The sequence below is a fragment of the Gavia stellata genome, chromosome 27, assembly GCF_030936135.1.
Source record: "Gavia stellata isolate bGavSte3 chromosome 27, bGavSte3.hap2, whole genome shotgun sequence".
Classification (NCBI taxonomy): Eukaryota; Metazoa; Chordata; class Aves; order Gaviiformes; family Gaviidae; genus Gavia; species Gavia stellata.
The window spans coordinates 1,624,361-1,647,459 of NC_082620.1; the positions used below are offsets into that span (position 1 = coordinate 1,624,361).

Below are 23,099 nucleotides of genomic sequence, written 5' to 3' on the forward strand. Positions count from 1 at the left end.
AAGCGCCGGGCACTGCTATTTTTTTATATTTTCCTTTATTTTGCTCGTTCCCCTCTCGCCAAGAGCCTCGTTGGTTGTTTTTATTTCCAAAGCCCTGCTTGGCCGGGGGAATATCCGGTGGTATTTTTGGCGGTGGATGCTAAAATGTTGCTGCTCGCGGCCTCGCCGGTTGCGTTGGGACCCCCGAGGCAGCCAGGAAGAGGAGGGTCCCCGGTCCCGCCGTCACGCCGGGAGGGGAAGGCGAGGATTTCGGGTTAATCCCAACCACGCATCCGCTTTCCGCTTGCAGGCGACGAGCCCAAACGGAGCCCCAAAAAAATCCCAGGAAGGGGCTTGGGAGCAAGGAGGCCGCGGGAAGGGGGTGCGCAGGGCTCGGCGGACCCCCCTTGGGGAGCCCATGAGTGAAGCGGAGCCCACGGTGGAGGCTGTGGTTGAGGTGGGTGTCGTCGTTCTCCCCCCCACCGCAGCGGGAACTGGTGGCTGCTCTCGCGGGATCGGCCACGGAGCCACGGCGGCAGAGGGGGGGCGGCGGGTTTGCGATTGCAAAGGGCACTTTTGCAGCGGGTTTTTGCGAGCGCAACCGGCGCTTTTGTGATGGCAAAATGCAAACCTGCGGCGGTTCTGCGATTGCACCGGCAGTTTTGTCATCGCAAGCGCAAATTTGCGGCGGTTTTGCGATCATAACGGCGGATTTGCAGCGGTTTTGCAATTGCAACTGTAAACCTGCAGTGGCTTTGCGATCGCAAAGACAAATTTGCAGCAGTCTTGCGACTGCAACTATAAATCTGCGGCGGTTATATGATTGCAACAACTATAAATCTGCAGCGCTCTTGCAATCGCAGCTGCAAATCTACAGTGGTCTTCTGATCATAACTTCAAATCCGCAGCAGTTTTGTGATTGCAACTATAAATCTGCAGCAGTCTTGCAGTTGCAGACTATTCTGTAGCAGTTTGCCATTGCAACTGCAAATGTGCAGCAGTCTTGCAATTGCAGCTGTGAACGCGCAGCGGTTTTGTGATTGCAGCTATAAACCTGCAGCGCTCTTGTGGTTGCAAACACACATTTGTAGCAGGTTTGCAACTGCAACTGCAAATCTGCAGCAGTTTTGTGATAGCAAACGCAAATCTGCAGCGGTTTTGCAATTGCAGTAATAAACCTGCAGCGCGCTTGGGATCGCAGCTGCAAACCTGCAGCGCGCTCGGGATCGCAGCTGCAAACCTGCAGTGGTTTTTGTGATCGCAACTGCAAATTTCTAGCGGTCTTGCCATTGCAAACAGAAATCTGCAGCAGTTTTGCCATTGCAAAGACACATTTGCAGTGGTTTTGCAATTCCAAACACAAATCTGCAGCAATTTTGCCGCTGCGAAGACACATTTGCAATGGTTTTGCACTTGCAAACACAAACCTGCAGCAGTTTTGCCGCTGCAAACCGTGCCGCTCAGCATGTCCGAGTTGCACGGGGCGCAGCATTTGCAGCTGGCGGGGGGAAGAATGCTTTTCGTGGCCTCGGCCGAGCGCGTGGGGAAGGCTCAGCCCAGCCCCCTTCCCCGCCGAAGGAACAAAGCAGCTCTTGGCTGCAAAGGGCATCTTGGCCCCATCCCGGGGCCGGATCCCCATCCCGGGGCCGGATCCCCATCCCGGGGCCGGATCCCCATCCCGCTGCTGTCCGGAGCCGGCCTGAGCCCCGTCCCCGTCCCGCAGCAGCCGTCGCGGGGGCCATGTCCTCGCTGCTGTCCCTCCAGGAGGAGAACCGCATCCTGCAGCAGGAGCTATCGCGCGTCGAGGACTTGTTGGCTCAGAGCCGGGCCGAGCGCGATGAGTTGGCCATCAAGTACAACGCCATCAGCGAGCGGGTAAGTCGCCAACTGGGTTAACCCCAAACCACCCATTTGCATCCCAAAATCAAGGTGATGCAAGCTGTAATCTTTGCATTCCCCATGCTTGGAGCAGGAGATGCTGCGGCATCTTGCAACGTCCCGGTGACTGGAATTTCAGTGCCGTGTCCGGACCTGTTCCGGCTTGCCGGGGCTTGTCCTGCAGGATGCACAAAGCATCCCCCGCCCCCCCCCTCCCTATTTTATTTATCCTGCTGCTTCTCGGGAAGCGGAGACCCCCCTGTTGGCATCCTTCGCCTTTTGCATCCCTTTCCCGTGGCAACGGGGGAATTGAAAAGGGCTTTGGGCAGCAGCCAGATGCTGAACGTGGCTCCTGGGGAGACCCGAATCGAGGGGCTGCCGGGTTTTTTGGGGGGCAGCCCCTCTGTGGCTATTTATTTACAAAAAAAAAAAAGCAAATATCAGGAAAATACCCCAAGGGGAATCGCCACCCCTGAGCCTGAGGATCCTTTACCCATCAGCTAATCCCGTGCAACGCAGGATGGGGCTTTGCTGAACTCCAGATTCAAAGTTGGGTTATTTTTAAAAGCACCCCCAAATTTTCCTATTCATCCCCACTCTGTGCATGCGAAGGGGGGGGATGCAGAATTTGGGGGGGTCTCAGCTTTGGCCGTGTGGGGGTTTGCTGTAGGACCACCCCGAAGCGATGGCTTTGTCCGGGATGGGGTGTTGCGTGTCAAGTTGGAGGATGCTCGGTGGGTGCTGGGGTGGGGCAGGTTTAACATCCCAATGCGTGGCGGTGGGATGGTGTCCCAGGACTTCCCACATCCCATCCCAGCTGGAGCAAACCCTGCGGCTGGAGACGGGCGAGCGGGAGGCAGCGGAGAGCCGGAGCCTGGCGCAGCACAACATCGAGCTGCGGCGGCTGCTGGAGGAGGAACAAGCCGCCTACAAGCGCAAGCTGCAGGCGTACCAGGAGGGCCAGCAGCGGCAAGCCCAGCTGGTGCAGAAGCTCCAAGCCAAGGTAAATCCTTCCCGGGGGACACGGGGACGTTTTGGGGACACCCTCCCCGGCTCCAGTGTCACCCACCCTATCTCCTCCACCCAGGTGTTGCAGTATAAGAAGAAATGCGGCGAAGTGGAGCAGCAGCTGCTGGAGAAGGCGACGGAGCTGGAGCAGGAGAGGCTGACGGTGAGGGATGGGTTTGGGGAGGTCCCTCTGCCCTGACCCCCCCCCCCAAATTGGGGTGACGGTGAGCGGGCTGTTGTCCCCGCAGAGCCAGCTAGATGCGAGCGGCTCGCAGCCAGAGGAGGAGAGCAGCAACGAGCTGGAGAACGCCCTGATCCGGCTGGAAGAGGAGCAACAGAGGTGAGCGGGGGTCCCTGGGGAGCTGTGGGACCCCCCCGGGATAATGCTCCGGCCGTGTGTGACCCCCCCACCCCAGGAGCAGCAGCCTGGTGCAGGTGAACTCGATGCTGCGGGAACAGCTGGAACAAGCCAACGTGGCCAACGCGGCACTGAGCGAGGACATCCGCAAGCTGACGGCCGACTGGGCGCGGGCGCGGGATGAGCTGGAGCAGCGGGAGGCGGAGTGGAGGCGCGAGGAGGAGGTTTGGGGGAGCCCCAGGGATGTGGAGGGGCCTGGGGATGTGGCAAGTAGCAGGACGGGAGGTGGCGGGGAGAGGGATGCGAGGCAGAAGGATGCGGGCGTGTGGCATGGAAAGGGATGCGGGGAGGGATGAAGGATCACTGGGAGGGATGCAGGACCATCGGGAAGGATGTGGGGCCACGGGGGCTGTTGCACAGAGAAGAATTTGGGGGTGCAGGGGATGCGGCATGTGCTGGGAGGGCGATGCGAGGCAGGGGGATGCAGGGATGCGGCACAGAAGGGGATGCAGGACCGCTGGGGAGAGATGCGGGGCCATGGGAGGTGATGCACGGAGAAGAATTTGGGGGTGCAGGGGATGCAGCACATGATGCGAGGGCGACGCAAGGCAGAGGGTTGCAGGGATGTGGCATGGAAAAGGATGCAGGGAGGGATGTGAGGATGTGGGGATGCAGGGAGGGATGCGAGGCTGCGGGGAGGGATGCGGGGCTGTGGGGGCTGTTGCGCAGCGAAGAATTTGGGGGTGCAGGGAATGTGGCATGTGCTGGGAGGGCGATGTGAGGCAGGAGGATGCATCCCCCATCCCTCTCCGTGCAGGGTGGAAGGGAATTGGGGTGGGGGCTGCTGGCTGTGGAGGACCGCGAGGGCGACGGGTGCGGACATGGGGGACGGTGCACAGAGATTTGGGGACCAAAGGGAGAGGGATGGGGGGCCAGGGGAGGTGGGGATGCTGCCCGGAGGGCTGGGGGGCTGCAAGGCGGAGGTGGCTGCATGGGGAGGGACCCCACCACCACCACGCCGGGACCGACGCCGCTCCGTCCCACGGGCAGTCCTTCAACACCTACTTCAGCAACGAGCACAGCCGACTCCTGACCCTGTGGAGGCAGGTGGTGGCCTTCAGGCGTCACTTCGGGGAGATGAAAGCCACCACCGAGAGGTCCGGGGCAGGGGGGTGGTCCCGCGGGGTTGTCCCTGGAGGTCCCCAAGGACCACCACCTCCAATCCCGCATCTCCCACCGCAGGGATCTATCGGAGCTGAGCCACGAGGCGTCGCGGGCGGGCAGGGCTGCCCATGCCGCCTGCATTCACTTGGCTGCCAACCTGCGGCTGGCCGAGAGCCAGGCTGGCGCTGCGCGGGAGAAGCAGGCCATGCGCCTGGCGCAGCTGGAGGAGCAGCTGGCGGCACGGGCGCGGGATGCCGACCTGGAAAAAACCGCCCTCAGTGCCAGGTACCGGGGTGGGGTGGGTCGCAGGGGATGGGTGCCAGGGTGGGGACCCGCTGCTGCCCGGTGTCTCGTCGCAGGCTGTCGGAGCTGGCGGCGGCCCTGGAGCGCCTGCGGGCTGAGGACGGGGAGAAGGAGCGGGCGGTGGAGGCGCTGACCCTGCAGCTGCAAAACCTGGTGAGCGCAGGGCGTGATGAGTTTTGGGGTGGGATGCGCGCTGAGCCGGGGGGTGCAAGGATGCACGCTGCGGCAGGGTGCATGCTAAGCTGTGGTGCATGCTGGGGCGCAATGCACGATGCATACCGGAGCGGGGTGCATGCCAAGTTGCAGTGCATGGTGGGGCACGATGCCCTCCAAGCCGGGAGGTGCAATGCACACCGAGCTGTGATGCATGCTAGAGCATGATGCGTGATGCATACCAGGGTGCGATGCACGCAGGAGCATGCTGAGCTGTGATGCACACCGGGGAGTGATGCAAGATGCATGCCAGGGCACGATGCACGGTGCATACCAGAGTGTGGTGCATGCTTGGATGCAATGCACACTGGACTGGGCTGCACGCTGGGGTGCGACGGATGAGGTGTGCCGCGGTGCAGTGCACACCAGGGTACAATGCACACCGGGGCATGACGCGTGCCAAATTCTGGTGCCGCGTGGCACACAACATGCACCAGGGTGCGATATATGATGCACGCCGAGCCACAATGCACACCGGAGCGTGATGCGTGCCAGGGTGTACTGCATGATACACGCCAGGGCGTGATGCATGCTGGGGTGCGATGTATGAGGCATGCTGAGGTGTGATGCATGCCAGGGTGCAATGCACGATGCACCCTGGGGTGTGATGCATGCCAGGGTGTGCTGCACGATGCACGCCGGGGTGCGATGCATGCTGGGGTGCAATGCCTGATGCATGGCAGGGCATGATGCTGACCGACGCACCATGCCTGCCGGCCGCACCTGACGCTGCGCCGACGGGCTTTGCAGGAGGCCTCGCGCGCCCAGGAGCCATCGCCGGCGGAGGTGGAGGCCTTGCGCTCAGAGGTGGAGCTGCTCCGTCAGACGCTGCAGGATGTTACCCAGGTGCTGGGGGCTCCCTGCTCCCCCCTCTGCCCCAACCCCTGCAGCCAAGGGGGTCCCCCTCCCCTGCCTCAGTTTCCCCCTCCCCTGCCTCAGTTCCCCCCTCCCCTGCCTCAGTTCCCCCCTCCCCTGCCTCAGTTCCCCCCTCCCCTGCCTCAGTTTCCCCTCGGTGACACAGGGGCTCCCTCCCTCCCTTCACAGGCGGTGCTGGCGGATGACCCCGAGCAGCCGCCGCCACCCCCGGAGTCCCCCCCGTGTCCCCCTGCGTCCCCTCGCCGCAGCCTCTCACCCAGCGCCGCCGTCACCGCCGTGCACGCCGCCCTGCGCCGCCGCCACCTCCAGCTGCAGGTGAGCGCCGGGGGGCTGCAGCATGATGAGGATGATGAGGATGAGGATGATGAAGGCTGACCCCCGCCTTGTCCCCCCTCCCAGGACGCCCGGAGCCAGGCGGAGGCCAGCCGGGAGGTGGCCGGGAGCCTGCGGCGGGAGCTGGGGGACAGCGAGAGGCGGCTGGGGACCCTGGAGCAGCGGCTGGAGCAGCTCAGCGCCGAGGCCGGGGGCTGCCGGCGGGCGCAGGATGAGGCCCTGCACGAGGTGGCCTGCCTGCGCGCTGAGGCCGAGGTCCTGCGCAGGTACCTTCCGTCCGTCTGTCCCAAGCTCCGTCCGTCTGTCCCAAGCTCCGTCCGTCACTCTGTGGCTGTCCCTGCGCTTGCATCTTTGTGTATCCGTCTGTCCCTTTGCATCCTTGTGCGTCCGTCTGTCCCTCTGCATCCTTGCGTGTCTGTCTGTCTGTCCATCCCCGTGTGTCCCTGCACATCCATCCCCCTGCATCCTGGCCAGACTGTCCGTCCGTCCATCCAGCTTTCCCCCGCCCCCTCATGTGTCCGTCTGTCCCTGCGCATCCTGGCCTGTTTGTCTGTCCCTTTATCCCTTCGCATCTCTCGCTGTGTGTTCCTGCATGTCCGTTTGTCTCCACGCATCCTGGCTTGTCTGTCTGTCCATCCCCCTGGCCTGTCTGTTTGTCCATCTGTCCCTGCACACCCTCCCCTCTCTGTGCGTCCATCCCTGGGCATTTTGGCCTCTCCGTCTGTCCATGCATGCATCCCTGCACGTTCATCCCCATGCATCCTGCTTGCCTGTCCATCTATCTATCCCTCCTTGCCTCACCATGTCCGTCTGTCTGTCCCTGTGCATCCTGCCCTGTCTGTCTGTCCATCCATCCCTACGCATTCATCTCTGCCTGTCCATCCATGCGCATCCCTGCACATCCCTCCATCCCGGCACACCCACCCGCGTCCGTCCATCCGTGTCCGCCTGCCCACCCGCGTCCGTCTGTCCGGCAGGGAGCGGCTGCGGGCGGAGGAGGCGCTGGCGGGGGAGCAGCAGCGGGCGGGTGCCCTGCAGCAGGAGCGGGCGCAGCTGCAGCGCCGGGGCGAGGGGCTGGAAGACGCCCGCGACGAGGCCGCCCGCGCCGCCGAGGCTGCCCGCCAGCAGCTGGAGCGCAGGTGGGGGACGGGTGGGTGCTGCGAGATAGTGGGTGCCATGAGATAGTGGGTGCTGCAAAATCCCAGTGGGTCCCCTGCAACCTCCCCCCAAATCTGGGTGCTGCCACCTTGCCCCCCCCCAGTTGGGTGCTGCAACCCCTCCACCCCCACTAACTGGGTGCTGCACACCCCCCACCAAGTGGGTGCTGCAAAATCTCAGCGAGTCCCCTGAAACCCCCCCAAGTGGGTCCCCTGAACACCCCCCCACCCCGATATGGGTGCTGCAGCCTCTTCCCTCCCACCAGATTGGGTGTTGCAGCTTCTCCCCACCAACTGGGTGCTACAAAATCTCAGTGGGTGCTTCAACCCCCCCCCCAAGTGGGTCCCCGAAGCCCCCTCCTAAGGTGGGTGCTGCCAGGTCCCCTTCCAGGTGGGTGCTGCCACCCCTCCAACGGGTGGGGTGCAAAACTTCAGCGGGTGCTGCCACCCCCCAAGTGGGTGCTGCAATCCCCCTCTCCAAATGCGTGCTGCAAAATAGCGGGTGCTGCATCCCCTGCCCCAAGTGGGTGCTGCAAAATAGTGGGTGCTGCAACCCCCCCCTTTCCCCATGGGTGCCCCCCATGGGTGCTGGCAGCCAGCAGCAGGTGGAGGAGCTGGAGGCGCAGCGGGCAGGGGTGCAGCGGGAGCTGCTGGAGGCGCGGGAGGCGCTGAGCCGGGCGGCGCTGGAAGCCGAGGTGGCGCGGGGCGAGCGGGAGGCGCTGGCTGAGGCGCTGGGCAAGGTGGGTCCCCCGATACCCAGCCCTTCACCCCCCTGCAGCGGGTGCACCCCTGTGCAGTAGGTGCAACCCCAAGCAGTGGGTGCCACCCCGCCGTGCATCAGGCTTAATCCCCCCTGCACTGGGCGCACCCCCTATGCAGTGGGTGCGACCTCTCTTACGGAGTGGGTGCACCCCTATGCAGTGGGTGAACCCCCAGCAGCAGGTGCCCCCCCCCCATGTATCAGGCTTAGCCCCCTCTGCGGTGGGTGCCACCCCTCCCATGCAGCAGGTGCCACCCCATGCAGAGGGTGCAACCCCCATGCAGCAGGCTCCCCCACCCCATATACAGCGGGTGCCGCCCATGCAGCAGGTGCAACCCCTAAGCAACAGGCTCAGCCCATGCACTGGGTGCCCCCCATGCAGTGGGTGCATCCCTATGCAGCGGGTGCAACTCCTGCACCAGGCGCCGCCCATGCAGCAGGCGCAACCCTAAGCAACAGGCTCAGCCCATGCACTGGGTGCCCCCATGCAGTGGGTGCATCCCTATGCAGCAGGTGCAACCCCTGCACCGGGCGCCGCCCATGCAGCAGGTGCAACCCCTACGCAACAGGCTCAGCCCATGCACTGGGTGCCCCCATGCAGTGGGTGCATCCCTATGCAGCGGGTGCAACCCCTGCAGCGGGCGCCGCCCATGCAGCAGGTGCAACCCCTACGCAACAGGCTCAGCCCATGCACTGGGTGCCCCCCATGCAGCGGGTGCAACCCCTGCACCAGGTGCCCCCCATGCAGCAGGTGCAACCCTAAGCAGCAGGCTCAGCCCATGTGCTGGGTGCCCCCCATGCAGCGGGTGCAACCCCTAAGCAACAGGCTCAGCCCATGCACTGGGTGCCCCCCTGCGCTGGGTGCTGCAGCGGCGCAGGCATGACGCAGACTCCGGCCAACTCATCGCACCCGGGCCGTCCCGGCAGGCGCAGGGGAGCTGCGGGGAGCTGGCAGCGGCGCAGCGTGCCGCGCAGGCGGAGGAAGCCCGGCTGCGGGACGCCTTGGCCAAGACGAGCGAGCTGGCGGCCGGGCTGGCGCGGGAGAAGACGGAGCTGAGCCGAACCCTGGCCCGGCTGGAAGAGGAGCGGGAGAGCGGCCGCAGCCGGACGCGGGAGCTGGGGCAGGAGCTGGCGCTGCTGCGGGGACGGCTGGAGCGCGGGCGACGGGCCGGGGCGGCCGAGCGGCAGGGCCTGGAGCGGGCACGCAGGGCGGCCGAGGAGGGCTGCCGGGGGCTGCGGGCAGAGCTGCGGGTGCTGCGGGGCCAGCACCTGCGCCTGCGCCAGCACCTGGAGCAGGTGGGTGATGGGGAGGGGTGGGGAGGGGGCAGGAGGTGACTGGGAGGGTGCATGGGGCAACTGGGAGGGATGGGGAAGAGGGCATGGGGCAACTGGGAGTGATGGGGAGGGTGCATGGGGTAACTGGGAAGGTGCATGGGGCAACTGGGAGAGGTGGGGAGGGTTCAGGGGGCAATTGGGATGGTGCAGGGGGTGACTGGGAGGGGTGGGGAGAGAGCACAGGGCAACTGGGAGGGTGCACAGGGCAATTGGAAGGGATGGGGAGGGGGCACGGGGCTATTGGGAGCGATGAGGAGGGTGCATGGGGTAACTGGGAGGGGGCACGGGGCAACTGGGAGGGTGCAAGGGGTGACTGGGAGGGTGCACGGGGCAATTGGAAGGGATGGGGAGGGGGCACGGGGCTATTGGGAGCGATGGGGAGGGTGCATGGGGTAACTGGGAAGGTGCAGGGGGCAACTGGGAGGGGTGGGGAGGGGGTACGGGGCAACTGGAATGGTGCAGGGGGCGACTGGGAGGGGTGGGGAGGGTGCATGGGGTAACTGGGAGGGGTAGGGAGGGTGCACGGGGCAACTGGGAGGGTGCACAGGGCAATTGGAAGGGATGGGGAGGGGGCACGGGGCTATGGGGAACGATGGGGAGGGTGCATGGGGTAACTGGGAAGGTGCATGGGGTAACTGGGAAGGTGCATGGGGCAACTGGGAGGGGTGGGGAGGGTGCAGGGGGCAACTGGGATGGTGCAGGGGGCGACTGGGAGGGATGGGGACGGGGCACGGGGCAACTGGGAGGGGTACGGAGGGTGCATGGGGCCACTGGGAGGGATGGGGAGGGGGCACAGGGCTATTGGGAGTGATGGGGAGGGTGCATGGGGTAACTGGGAAGGTGCATGGGGCAACTGGGAGGGATGGGGAGGATGAACAGGGTAACTGGGCTGGTGCACAGGCTAACTGGGAGTACCATGGAGGGTGCATAGGGTAACTGGGAGGGATGGGGAGGCTGTACAAGTCAACTGGGAGGATGGGTGGGGAGGGTGCATGGGAGCTGGAAAGCTGCGTGGGGCAACTGGGAGGGATGGGGAGGGTGCACAAGGCAATTGGGAATGATGGGAAGGGTGCATGGACTAACTGGGAGGATGCATGGGGTGACTGGGAGGATGCATGGGGTGACTGGGAGGGCCATGGCGGATGCCTGGGGTGACTGGGCGGCGGGGATGCCGCCGACCCCCGCGCCCCGCAGGCGGTGCAGGAGCAGAGCGCGGCGGGCGAGGCGCTGGCGCAGGCGCGGGGCGAGCAGGAGCGGCTGCGGGGCGAGCTGCTGCGGCTCAGCCGGGCCCGCGAGGGACTGGCCAAGGAGGGGGCCAGCCTGGCCGTCCAGCTCGCCGCCGCCCAGCGCCACGGCCAGGATCAGGCCCAGGAGGCGGCTGGGCTCAGGTGGGTGCCAGCGGGGGTGTGAGGGTGTCTCCCTCCCACCCGGATCCCGGGTTTCAGCAGCATGGCTGGCGGCCTTCCGGCAGGTCGGAGAAGGAGGGGCTGGAGAGCAGCATCTTCCAGCTGCAGCAGCGGCTGGCCCAGCTCGACACCCGCAACCAGCAGCTGGAGGCCGAAGGCCGGATCCTGCTCCAGGCTAAGGAGGCGCTGGAGGGTGAGGGGTCCACCCCCGGCCCCCCAGTCTGTCCCCATCACCACGGCCATCCCCATCCTTCCTCCTCCCCACCCTTAAACCTCCCCATCCTTCCATCCTTAAACCTCCCCATCTTCATCCTCATCCTCGCCCCCATCCATCCTCATCTTCACCCTCACCCCCATCCATCCTCAGCCCCATCCCTCCTCACCCTCACCCCTGTCCCCATCCCTCCTCACCCTCACCCCTGTCCCCATCCCTCCTCACCCTCACCCTCGTCCCCATCCCTCCTCACCCTCACCCTCGTCCCCATCCCTCCTCACCCTCACCCTCGTCCCCATCCCTCCTCACCCTCGTCCCCATCCCTCCTCACCCTCACCCTCGTCCCCATCCCTCCTCACCCTCACCCTCGTCCCCATCCCTCCTCACCCTCACCCCATCCTTAAACCTCCCCATCCTCATCCTCACCCCCATCCCCATCCTTCCATCCTTAAACCTCCCCATCCCCATCCTCACCCCCATCCCCATCCTTCCATCCTTAAACCTCCCCATCCTCATCCTCACCCCCATCCCCATCCTTCCATCCTTAAACCTCCCCATCCTCATCCTCACCCCCATCCCCATCCATCCTCATCCTCACCCCCATCCCCATCCATCCTCATCCTCACCCCCATCCCCATCCATCCTCATCCTCACCCCCATCCATCCCCGTCCATCCTCATCCTCACCCCCATCCATCCCCGTCCCTCCTCATCCCCGTCCCTCCCCGTCCCCATCTTCAACCCCATCTTCAACCCCATCTTCAACCCCATCTTCAACCCCATCTTCAACCCCATCTTCAACCCCGTCCCCCCATCCGTCCCCATCCCCCTGCAACAGGGTCACAACAAACCCTCCGCCACCGTGTCCCCCCCACGTCCCCGCTCCTGTCACTTAACCCACACCCACACTGCCCTCCCACTGACTGCGACTGGGGGGTGGGGGTGCGTGTCCCCGCAGCCGAGCTGGGTGCTGCACGGCTGGAACGGGAGCGGGAGCTGCAGGCCCGGCGGCAAGCGGTGGCGGCCGCCGAGACGGCGGCGGTGACGGTGGCCCTGCAGAGCGCCCGCGATGCGCACCGCGGTGAGCTCGACCGCCTCCAGCGTGAGAAGGTGGGCGTTGGGTGGGGGATGCTGATTTTTGGGGTGCGATGCTGATTTTTGGGGTGCGATGCTGATTTTTGGGGTGCGATGCTGATTCTTGGGATGCGATGCTGATTCTTGGGATGCGACGCTGATTCTTGGGATGCGACGCTGATCGTTGCGGGGGGCAGGAGGAGCTGGAGGCCGAGCGGGGCCGGCTGGCGCGGGAGCAGGAGGAGCTGGCGGCCGAGCTGGCGGCGACGCAGCGGCAGCGCGAGAGCGAGAAGCAGCAGGTGGGTGGCCCCGATGTCCCCTCCTGTCCCATCTCCAGTGTCCCCCCGCCCGGGGCTGAGCCGTGTTCCCCCCCAGGCGCTGGCGCTGCAGGAAGAGGAGAGGGCGGCGCTGGCCGAGACGCTGGCGGGGCTGCAGCGGAGCCTGGCCGAGGCCACGGCCGAGCTCGAGCAGCAGCGGCGAGAGGTCACTGGCCACCAGGAGAAGGAGCAGGTGGGGGGGTGGGGGTCCTGGGACCCCCCCAGAATGGCGCAGAGCCCCATGTGTCCCCCACTGCAAGCCCTCGTGCCCAGGCGTCCCTTCTCGTTGCAAATCCCCATGCCTAAGCATTCCCTCCCATTGCAGCCCCCCCGCCCCGTGCCTGGGTGTCCCCCGTGTCCCCCCCATTGCGTATCCCCATGCATGGGCATCCCCTATGCCCCCCCCATTGCAAGCCCCTAATGCCTGGGCGTCCCCCCTATTACATCCCCCAATGCCTGAGGCTCACCATCCCCTTGCAAGCCCCCCCACTACACCTTCCACTGCTTGAAGCCCCCCCCAATGACCCCCCTTCTTGCACCCCTCCCAATTGCAACCACCTCCCCACTGCATCCCTCTGGCAACGGGGATGCTGGGATGTGGTACCCGAGCTCCATATCCCCATCCCTGGGGTGTGGTACCTGAGCATCCGTATCCCCATCCCTTCACCATCCCCATTGCAATCCCCCCCGCGGGACCCCCACACCGCCGGGGATTGGGGCTCAGGGCTCTGTGTGCCCCCCCCAATCCCCGCAGAGCCTGGCTGCGGAGCTGCGCAGCCTGCGGGCGCAGGCGGAGGAGACGGCAGCGGCCCATGAGCGGGAGGCGAAGACTCTCCGCAACCAAGCGACGGCGGCGGCCAAGCAGCGGGACAGTGCCCTGCGGGAGGTGAACCCCCCCCAAACACCTTCCCACCCCCCCAAAATGTCCCCGCTAAACCCCGGACACCCCGCCGCAGGCGGAGGAGGCGCGGGCGCAGCTGCGGCTGGTGGCGGAGGTGCGGGCAGCGGGACGGCGGGAGCTGCTGGAGGCGCAGCGGGAGGCCCGGGAGAGCCGGGAGGGCCGGGAAGCGCAGCAGCGGCAGGCGCAGGAGGCACGCCGGGCCCTGGGAGACGAGGCGAGGGAGAAGGAGGCCCTGCGGCGCTCCAATGAGGAGCTGCGGGCGGCATTGCGGCGTGCCGAGGGCGAGCGCATCAGGTGACGCTCGGGGTCAGGGGATGCTCGGGACAAGGGGATGCCCAAGTTGGGAGATGGAGGGGATGGGGCGATGCCTTGGAGGGCGATCCTTGGGACAAGGGCGATGCTCAGGACAAGGGGATGCCCAAGTTGGGACTTGCATGGGGTGGTGCAGTGCCTTGGAGGGGGATGCTCAGGGTCGGGGTGATGCTTGGGACACAGGGGTGCTCAAATTGGGAGATGCAGGGGATGGTGCGATGCCTTGGAGGGTGATGCTCGGGATAAGGGTGATGCTCAGGACAAGGGGGTGCCCAAGTTGAGAGGTGGAGGGGATGGGGCGATGCTCGGGACAAGGGTGATGCTCGGGACAAGGGGATGCCCAAGTTGGGACTTGCATGGGGTGGTGCAGCGCCTTGGAGGGCGATGCTCAGGGTTGGGGTGATGCTTGGAACAAGGGGATGCTCAAATTGGGAGATGCAGGGGATGGTGTGATGCCTTGGAGAGTTACGCTCAGGATAAGGGTGATGCTCAAGAGATACATGGGATGGTGTGATGCCTTGGAGAGTTACGCTCAGGATCGGGCTGATGCTTGGGACACAAGGGTGCTCAAATTGGGAGATTCAGGGGATGGGGTGATGCCTTGGAGGGCGATGTTCGGGACAAGGGGATGTCCAAGCTGGGACTTGCATGGGGTGGTGCAGCGCCTCGGAGGGCGATGCTCAGGGTCGGGGTGATGCTTGGGACACAGGGGTGCTCAAATTGGGAGATGCAGGGGATGGTGCGATGCCTTGGAGGGTGATGCTCAGGATAAGGGTGATGCTCAGGACAAGGGAGTGCCCAAGTTGGGAGATGGAGGGGATGGTGCGATGCTTGGGACAAGGGCGATGCTCGGGACAAGGGGATGCCCAAGTTGGGACTTGCATGGGGTGGTGCAGCACCTTGGAGGGCGATGCTCAGGGTTGGGGTGATGCTTGGAACAAGGGGATGCTCAAATTGGGAGATGCAGGGGATGGTGTGATGCCTTGGAGAGTTACGCTCAGGATCGGGCTGATGCTTGGGACACAGGGGTGCTCAAATTGGGAGATTCAGGGGATGGGGTGATGCCTTGGAGGGCGATGTTCGGGACAAGGGGATGTCCAAGCCGGGACTTGCATGGGGTGGTGCAGTGCCTCGGAGGGCGATGCTCAGGGTTGGGGTGATGCTTGGGACACAGGGGTGCTCAAATTGGGAGATGCAGGGGATGGTGTGATGCTCAGGATAAGGGTGATGCTCGAGATATATGGGATGGTGCGATGCCTTGGAGAGTTAAGCTCAGGGTCGGGGTGATGCTTGGGACAAGGTGTCACCCTTGGGACACAGGGATGCTCAAGTTGGGAGATGCAGGGGATGTTGTGATGCCTTGGAGGATGATGGTCTGGGTCAGGGTGATGCTCGGGACAAGGGGATGAGGTTTGGGGCTGGGAGGAATGCACTGGGTAGGATGCTCAGTACATGAGATACGAGAGGAGCTTGGGAAGGGGCCATGCCTTAGATAGGGATGCTGGGGGACAGCGGGGATGTTTGGGGTGGCAATGCTCAGGGTGGGGGCTGCCCTGATGGGGTGATGCCTGGGAGGGGGTGCCCGAGGTGGGGGGGAGTGCTCAGGGATGGGGGGAATGCCTGGGCTGGGGATGGCTTGGAGCAGGATGCTTGGGACGGGGGCTGGCTCAGGATGGGGTGATGCTCGGGGCGATGCCGGGGATGGGGCGATGCTCGGGGCCAGGGCGATGCCCCTGGGGGGGTGACACCAGCTCCTTCTCCCCTCTCCCACAGCTTGAAGCGTGCCAGCGAGGAGAAGGAGCAGCGGCTGGCGCTGGTGGAGGACGGGCGGGCAGCGGCCGACCGGGAGGTGAAAGAGCTGCGGGCAACCCTGCGGGAGCTGGAGCGCGCCCGCCTCGATGCCCGCCGCGAGCTGCAGGAGCTGCGCCGGCAGGTGAGGAGGAGGAGGAGGATGACGGGGACTCCCCCACCCATTTGGGGTGCCCCCAAGCCGCCGCCGTCTCCTCCTTGGGCAGGTGAAGGACCTGGACAGCGAGAACAGCAAGAGGAGCAAGGAGGTGGGCGAGCTGCAGGCGCGCATGGCCCTGGAGGAGCAGCGGGAGGAGGAGAGCCGCCGCGAAGCCTTCGGCCTCAGGCAGAAGGTGGCGGAGAGCGAGGCCGGCACGGAGGCCGCCAGGAAGGAGGTGGGGGGGTCCCTGAGCGTCCCCAGTGCCCCGTTGCTTGGTGTCCCGCATCCCAAAGTGTGCCCGTCACCCCACAGCTTGGTACCCTGCCATACCCAGATGTCCCCATCCCTTCACCCCATAGCTCGGTGCCTGCTGTCCCCAAGCATCTCCATCGCCCCATAAGTGGTATCCTCTGTCCCTGGGTGTCCCTGCTACTCCGTTGCTTGATGCCATGTCCCTGGGTGTCCCCGTCACCCCACCGCTCAGTCCCCTATGTCCCCATCGCCCTTTGCTCTCTGCCCTGCATCCCTGGGGGTCCCTTGCACCCCCATTGCCCCTTGCTCTGAGCCTGGTGTCCCTGGCTGTCCCCACCACCCCATCCCCTTGCATCCTTGGGAGTCCTCATCACCCTGTTGCTCCAGCCCTTCCATCCCCATCACCCCATTGCTCCATCCCCTGCATCCCTGGGGGTCCCCCATACCCCATTGCTCCATCCCTGGGAGTCCCCCATCATCCTATTGCTCCATCCCCTGCATCCCTGGGGGGGTCCCCCATCATCCTGTTGCTGTGTTCCCTGCATCCCTGGGGTCCCCCATACCCCACTGTTCCATCCCTGGGGCTCCCACATATCCCATTACTCCATCCCTTGCATCCATGGGGGTCCCCAATACCCCATTGCTCCCTTCCCTGCATCCCCATCACCCCATTGCTCCGTCTCTTGCATCCCTGGGGGTCACCCATACCCATCGCTCCCTCTCTCGCATCTCCATCACCCTGTGCTCCATCCCTTGCACCCCATCACCCATCCCTCCACACCCTGCACCCCACCTCTCCCCATCACCCCCTTTCTGCTCCTTCCCCAGCTCCAGCACCTGCAGCGGCGGCTGTCGGAGGCGGAGGGCGAATTTCGGCAGCGGGAGAAGGACCTGGCCCGCAGCTTGGAGGAGGCTCGCGGCAACGAGAAGAAGCTGCTGGCCGATGCCCGCAACCTGCAGCTGAAGGTGGAGGCGGCGCGGGGCGAAGCGGCCGAGCTGAGCCTGCGCCTGAGTGCGGCTGAGGGTCGGGCGCAGGGGCTGGAAGCCGAGCTGGCTCGCGGCGAGGCGCTGCGCCGGGCTGCCGAAACCCGCCTGGGAGGCATCCAGTCCGCCCTACGCCGTACCATGGGCATCGGCCGGGCACGGGCCGGCTCCCCGGGCAAGGGTGAGAGTCCCTGGGGACACCCGGTGCCCCGTCCCTTGCTTAGGGGAAGGGGATGCATCCTGCTGCAGTGCTCCACTCCCTGCACCCCTGGGGGTCCCCCATATCCCATCGCTCCATCCTCTGCATCCCCATCACCCCATTGCTCCATCCCTGGGGGTCCCCCATCACCCCATTGCTCCATCCCCTGCATCCCTGGGGTTCCCCATACCCCATAGCTCCATCCCTGGGGGTCCCCCATCACCCCATTGCTCCATTCCCTGCATCCCTGGGGTCCCCCATCACCCCATTGCTCTATCCCCTGCATCCCTGGGGTTCCCCATACCCCATTGCTCCATCCCTGTGGGTCCCCCATCACCCCATTGCTCCATCCCTGGGGGTCCCCCATACCCTATTGCTCCATCCCCTGTGTCCCTGGAGGGTCCCCCCTACCGCATTGCTCCGTCTCTTACATCCCTGGGGGTCCTCCCCATCCCATGGGTGCATCCCACTGCCGCTTGCGGTCCTCCCTTGGGTGCTGCGCCCCGTTGTCCCAATGTCACCCAGTTTGTCCCTATACAGGTGGGGGACCCGAGGGGTCGGGGAGCCCTGGCTCGTCCCCGGACCCCGATGCAGCGACCGAGCCCGAGGCGGTGCGGGCGGCCCTGCGGGATTTCCTGCGCGAGCTGCAGGACGCGCAGCGGGAACGGGTACACCTTCCTTCCCCTTCCCTCCCCATCGTCCCCAAAAAGCCCCTTTCTCACCCCATTTTCTCGCCCCGTTTTCTTGCCGCAGGAGGAGCTGCGGGTGCAGGTGGGCAGCCTGGGCCGGCGGCTGGCGGAGGCGGAGGAGGAGCGGGACAGCGCCGATGCCCGGGCGCAGCAGCTCCAGAAGCTGGTGGCTGAGAGCGAGGAAGGTGATGGGGGTGTTTTTTGGGGTGCATCCCCTCCAGATCATGGGATTTGGGGTGATTTGTCCTGTGCTGGAGCCTCACCAGCAAGCGGGGGCTTTTGGGGAAACTGAGGCACGGGGGCGGTGGTGACAATGGTGCCTGGGACTGCAGGATGCTCGCTGGGATTTCCCCCATGCACGACCCTAAAATCCCGGTAAAATTGGTAAAACCTCACATGCAAACCCCGTGAACCCCAGTAAAAACCCTATTCGTGCCCAGTAAACCCCGGTAAAACTGGTAAATGCCCCTATAGATTCCCTATAAATCCCAGTAAAACTGGTAAATTCCCCGTGCAAGCCCCATAAACCCCAGTAAAACTGGTAAACCCCCCCCCATGGATCCCCTGTAAACCCAGTAAAACTGGTAAATGCCTCACGCATCCCCTGTAATGCCCAATAAATCTGGTGAACCCCCCATGCTTGCCCTGTAAACCCCAGTAAAACTGATAAAAGACCCCTGCCTCCCCCATAAACCCCAATAAAACTGGTAAAAGCCCCTGTGCATCCCCCATAAACACTGGTAAACCCTCCTGCCTCCCCCATAAACCCCAATAAAACTGGTAAAAGCTCCTGTGCATCCCCAAAAACCCGAATAAATCTGGTGAACCCCCTGTGCTTGCCCCATAAACCGCAGTAAAACTGATAAAAGATGCCTGCATCCCCCATAAACCCCAATAGAATTGGTAAAAGCCCCCGTGCATCCCCCATAAACCCCAATAAAACTGGTAAAAGCTCCTGTGCATCCCCAAAAACCCCAATAAATCTGGTGAACCCCCTGTGCTTGCCCCATAAACCGCAGTAAAACTGATAAAAGATGCCTGCCTCCCCCATAAACCCCAATAGAATTGGTAAAAGCCCCCGTGCATCCCCCATAAACCCCAATAAAACTGGTAAAAGCTCCTGTGCATCCCCAAAAACCCCAATAAATCTGGTGAACCCCCTGTGCTTGCTCCATAAACCACAGTAAAACTGATAAAAGACCCCTGCCTCCCCCATAAACCCCAATAAAACTGGTAAAAGCTCCTGTGCATCCCCAAAACCCCCAATAAATCTGGTGAACCCCCGTGCTTGCCCCATAAACCGCAGTAAAACTGATAAAAGATGCCTGCATCCCCCATAAACCCCAATAGAATTGGTAAAAGCCCCTGTGCATCCCCCATAAACCCCAATAAAACTGGTAAAAGCTCCTGTGCATCCCCAAAAACCCCAATAAATCTGGTGAACCCGCTGTGCTTGCCCCATAAACCGCAGTAAAACTGATAAAAGATGCCTGCATCCCCCATAAACCCCAATAGAATTGGTAAAAGCCCCCGTGCATCCCCCATAAACCCCAATAAAACTGGTAAAAGCTCCTGTGCATCCCCAAAAACCCCAATAAATCTGGTGAACCCCCTGTGCTTGCCCCATAAACCGCAGTAAAACTGATAAAAGATGCCTGCCTCCCCCATAAACCCCAATAGAATTGGTAAAAGCCCCCGTGCATCCCCCATAAACCCCAATAAAACTGGTAAAAGCTCCTGTGCATCCCCAAAAACCCCAATAAATCTGGTGAACCCCCTGTGCTTGCCCCATAAACCACAGTAAAACTGATAAAAGACCCCTGCCTCCCCCATAAACCCCAATAGAATTGGTAAAAGCCCCCATGCATCCCCCATAAACCCCAATAAAACTGGTAAAAGCTCCTGTGCATCCCCAAAACCCCCAATAAATCTGGTGAACCCCCGTGCTTGCCCCATAAACCGCAGTAAAACTGATAAAAGATGCCTGCATCCCCCATAAACCCCAATAGAATTGGTAAAAGCCCCCGTGCATCCCCCATAAACCCCAATAAAACTGGTAAAAGCTCCTGTGCATCCCCAAAAACCCCAATAAATCTGGTGAACCCCCTGTGCTTGCCCCATAAACCGCAGTAAAACTGATAAAAGATGCCTGCATCCCCCATAAACCCCAATAGAATTGGTAAAAGCCCCCGTGCATCCCCCATAAACCCCAATAAAACTGGTAAAAGCTCCTGTGCATCCCCAAAAACCCCAATAAATCTGGTGAACCCCCTGTGCTTGCCCCATAAACCGCAGTAAAACTGATAAAAGATGCCTGCATCCCCCATAAACCCCAATAGAATTGGTAAAAGCCCCTGTGCATCCCCCATAAACCCCAATAAAACTGGTAAAAGCTCCTGTGCATCCCCAAAAACCCCAATAAATCTGGTGAACCCCCTGTGCTTGCCCCATAAACCGCAGTAAAACTGATAAAAGATGCCTGCCTCCCCCATAAACCCCAATAGAATTGGTAAAAGCCCCCGTGCATCCCCCATAAACCCCAATAAAACTGGTAAAAGCTCCTGTGCATCCCCAAAAACCCCAATAAATCTGGTGAACCCCCTGTGCTTGCCCCATAAACCACAGTAAAACTGATAAAAGATGCCTGCCTCCCCCATAAACCCCAATAGAATTGGTAAAAGCCCCTGTGCATCCCCCATAAACCCCAATAAAACTGGTAAAAGCTCCTGTGCATCCCCAAAAACCCCAATAAATCTGGTGAACCCCCGTGCTTGCCCCATAAACCGCAGTAAAACTGATAAAAGATGCCTGCATCCCCCATAAACCCCAATAGAATTGGTAAAAGCCCCTGTGCATCCCCCATAAACCCCAATAAAACTGGTAAAAGTCCCTGTGCATCCCCCATAAACACTGGTAAACCCTCCTGTATCCCCCATAAACCCCAATAAAACTGGTAAAAGCCCCCGTGCATCCCCAAAAACCCTAATAAAATGGGTAACCCCCCTGTGCATCCCCAAAAACCCCAATAAAATGGGTAAAGCCCCTCTGCGTCCCCCGTATCGCCCCCGTGCACGCCTCTATAAGGTGGGTGACCATCGGGGTGGCTCCGGCAGGGCGTCGCAGCGGTGGCGGGGAGCTGAGCAGCACCCAGGCCACGCTGCTGCTGCAGGAGGAGACGCTGCGACAGGGCGAGCGGGAGCGGCGGGCGCTGCGGGAGAAGGTGACGGCGCTGGAACGGAGCCTGCACGCCGCCGAGGGCGAGCGCCGAGCCACCCAGGTGGGCATCGCCATGGGGGGGACTGGATCCTGCCCCCATCCCTGACTGCTCCGTGCCAGCCAGCCGGTGCCTTGCAGGAGAGGATGAGCGCGGCACGAGCCGGCGAGGCCAAACTGGAGGATACCAAGCGGCGGCTGGAGGTGGCGGAGAGCCGGAGCACCCGCCTGGAGCTGCAGCAGCGGGTGCTGGAGGGCGAGTTGCAACGGGCACGGCTAGCCCTGGGCGAGCGGCAAGCAGAGGCGCGGGCGATGCAGGATCGTGCTGAGCTGCTCCAGAAACAGGTAACGGCTCAAATTCCTCTAAAATCCCCATTGCGTGGATTTTTATTTTTGTTTTAATGATTATACTTAATTTTGCTATCGTTTTTGGGGTGTAGCTAGCGGAGAGCGAGCAGCGCGCCGGCGCTTTGCAGCTGGCGGTGGAGCGGTTGAGCGCGGCGTTGGCGGACAGTGGCTCGAAGGACGATGCGTCGAGCACAACGGCGGCGTTGGCCGATGGCACCGCGGTCCACGAGCGGCTGCTGCAGCTCCAAAGCGCCCTGGCCGCCGGCGAGCTTGACCGCCGGGCGCTCCAGGTGGGAGCGAGCACCCTAGGGTGACACCGGGGTGCTTTTGCTTGGGGGTGACCCTGGGTGTCGTTTCCTTCCCACCCATCCCAGGAGGGGCTGGATGTGGCCCGGCGGGCGCTGGCGGAGGCGCGGGAGGAGAAGGGAGCGCTGCGGGAGCAGCTGCGGGGGCTGCGGGAGGAGCAGGAGGCCCTGCAGCGCAGCAAGGAGGAGCTGGAGGCGCAGGTCCGGCAGCAGCAGGAGGTGAGGGTGGGTGGGTGCACCCCACGCTGGTGGGGGGGTGGCAGTGGGGCTCCCCAAATCCGCTATTCTTTGCCCTCGGGCAGCACCCTGAGCCCTTTTGCGCCCCTCCTGGGCAGCACCCTTGGCCCCCATGCAGCTCCCCGGCATCCTTTTGCTGCCTGGCAGCCCTTTGCACCCATACAGCCCCCCCTATACCCTATTGCACCCGTACAGCCCCCCCTATACCCTATTGCACCCATACAGCCCCCCCATACCCTATTGCACCCGTACAGCCCCGCCATACCCTATTGCACCCGTACAGCCCCCCCATACCCTATTGCACCCGTACAGCCCCGCCATACCCTATTGCACCCGTACAGCCCCCCCATACCCTATTGCACCCCCATACCCTATTGCACCCATACAGCCCCCCCCATACCCTATTGCACCCTTACAGCCCCCCCATACCCTATTGCACCCATACAGCCCCCCTACACCCTCTTGCATCCCCCAGCACCCTGTTGCCCCCATGCAGCCTCCTTTGCCCCCCCACCTTGCATCACCTTATGGACCCCCCCAAAGCCCCAGCACCCTTTTGCCCCCCCATGCAGCATCCTTTGCCCCACCCCTTGCATCACCCTATTGCCCCCATGCAGCCTCTCTGCACCCTTTTGCCCCCCCATGAAGCCCCTTGCATCCTTCTCCCCCCCCCCCCGCCAGCACCCTATTGCCCCCATGCAGCACCCTGCACACCTTTGCCCCCCATGCAGCATCCTTTGCTCACCCCCCACCCTGCATCACCCTATAGACCCCCCATATAGCTCCAGCACCCCCTTGCCCCCCCTGCAGCCCCTGCCTATAGTGGGGGCCATGGCTGACCCCCCACCCCGGCGCAGGAGCTGCGGCAGCGGCAGGAGGAAGGTGGGGGGCTGCAGGAGCGGGTGGGCAGCCTGCAGCGCGCCCTGACCCGCGCGCAGGAGGAGAAGCGGGAGGCCGAGCGCGTCGCCCTGCGCCTCGAGAAGGACAAGAGCGCCCTGAAGAAGACCCTGGACAAGGTGAGACGGTGGGCAGCACCCTTGGGTGCCCCTGGGGCTGGCCCCGTGGGGAGCATCGCACCCAGGGGGGGGACAGGAAAAAATGCATCCGTCGTGCCAGGACTGGGCGCAAATCAAATGCAAAGCCCGAAAAACAGCTTATTTATAGCGCGTTATTATTTTTTAAGCGTAAAATATACTTTATCTATATGCTCCACTATGCATAGAGTCTATATGCATTTAAAATATATGGGGTTTTATATATTATATATGGGTTTTTATATATTATATATGGTTTTTATATATTATATATGGTTTTTATATATATTATATGTATTTTTA

The 23,099-nt window shown here is 62.9% G+C and overlaps 2 protein-coding genes across 2 annotated transcripts in view; one reads left to right on the forward strand and one right to left on the reverse strand.

Moving 5' to 3' along the window:
* Positions 1-136: 136 nt before the first annotated feature.
* LOC132319311 (rootletin-like) lies at positions 137-22,926 on the forward strand. The gene is given in 35 exon segments (XM_059829832.1): positions 137-304; positions 306-383; positions 386-424; positions 1,744-1,854; positions 2,675-2,860; positions 2,945-3,028; positions 3,114-3,205; positions 3,282-3,447; positions 4,274-4,380; positions 4,466-4,672; positions 4,747-4,843; positions 5,654-5,749; positions 5,948-6,094; positions 6,179-6,378; positions 7,090-7,251; positions 7,865-8,009; positions 8,957-9,325; positions 10,559-10,752; positions 10,836-10,963; positions 11,942-12,093; positions 12,255-12,356; positions 12,433-12,567; positions 13,129-13,260; positions 13,331-13,569; positions 15,361-15,520; positions 15,603-15,770; positions 16,616-16,952; positions 17,511-17,638; positions 17,724-17,844; positions 20,773-20,945; positions 21,044-21,217; positions 21,313-21,510; positions 21,595-21,744; positions 22,620-22,778; positions 22,879-22,926. Coding segments are annotated over 35 exon segments (5,352 nt in total).
* A 48-nt stretch (positions 22,927-22,974) lies between these two features.
* LOC132319312 (ephrin type-A receptor 2-like) overlaps positions 22,975-23,099 on the reverse strand; it is a 6,234-nt gene continuing 6,109 nt past the window's right edge. Inside the window, exon 10 of the mRNA XM_059829835.1 lies at positions 22,975-22,987. Coding sequence (XP_059685818.1) covers positions 22,975-22,987 — 13 coding nt within the window. The remainder of the gene's footprint in view (positions 22,988-23,099) is intronic.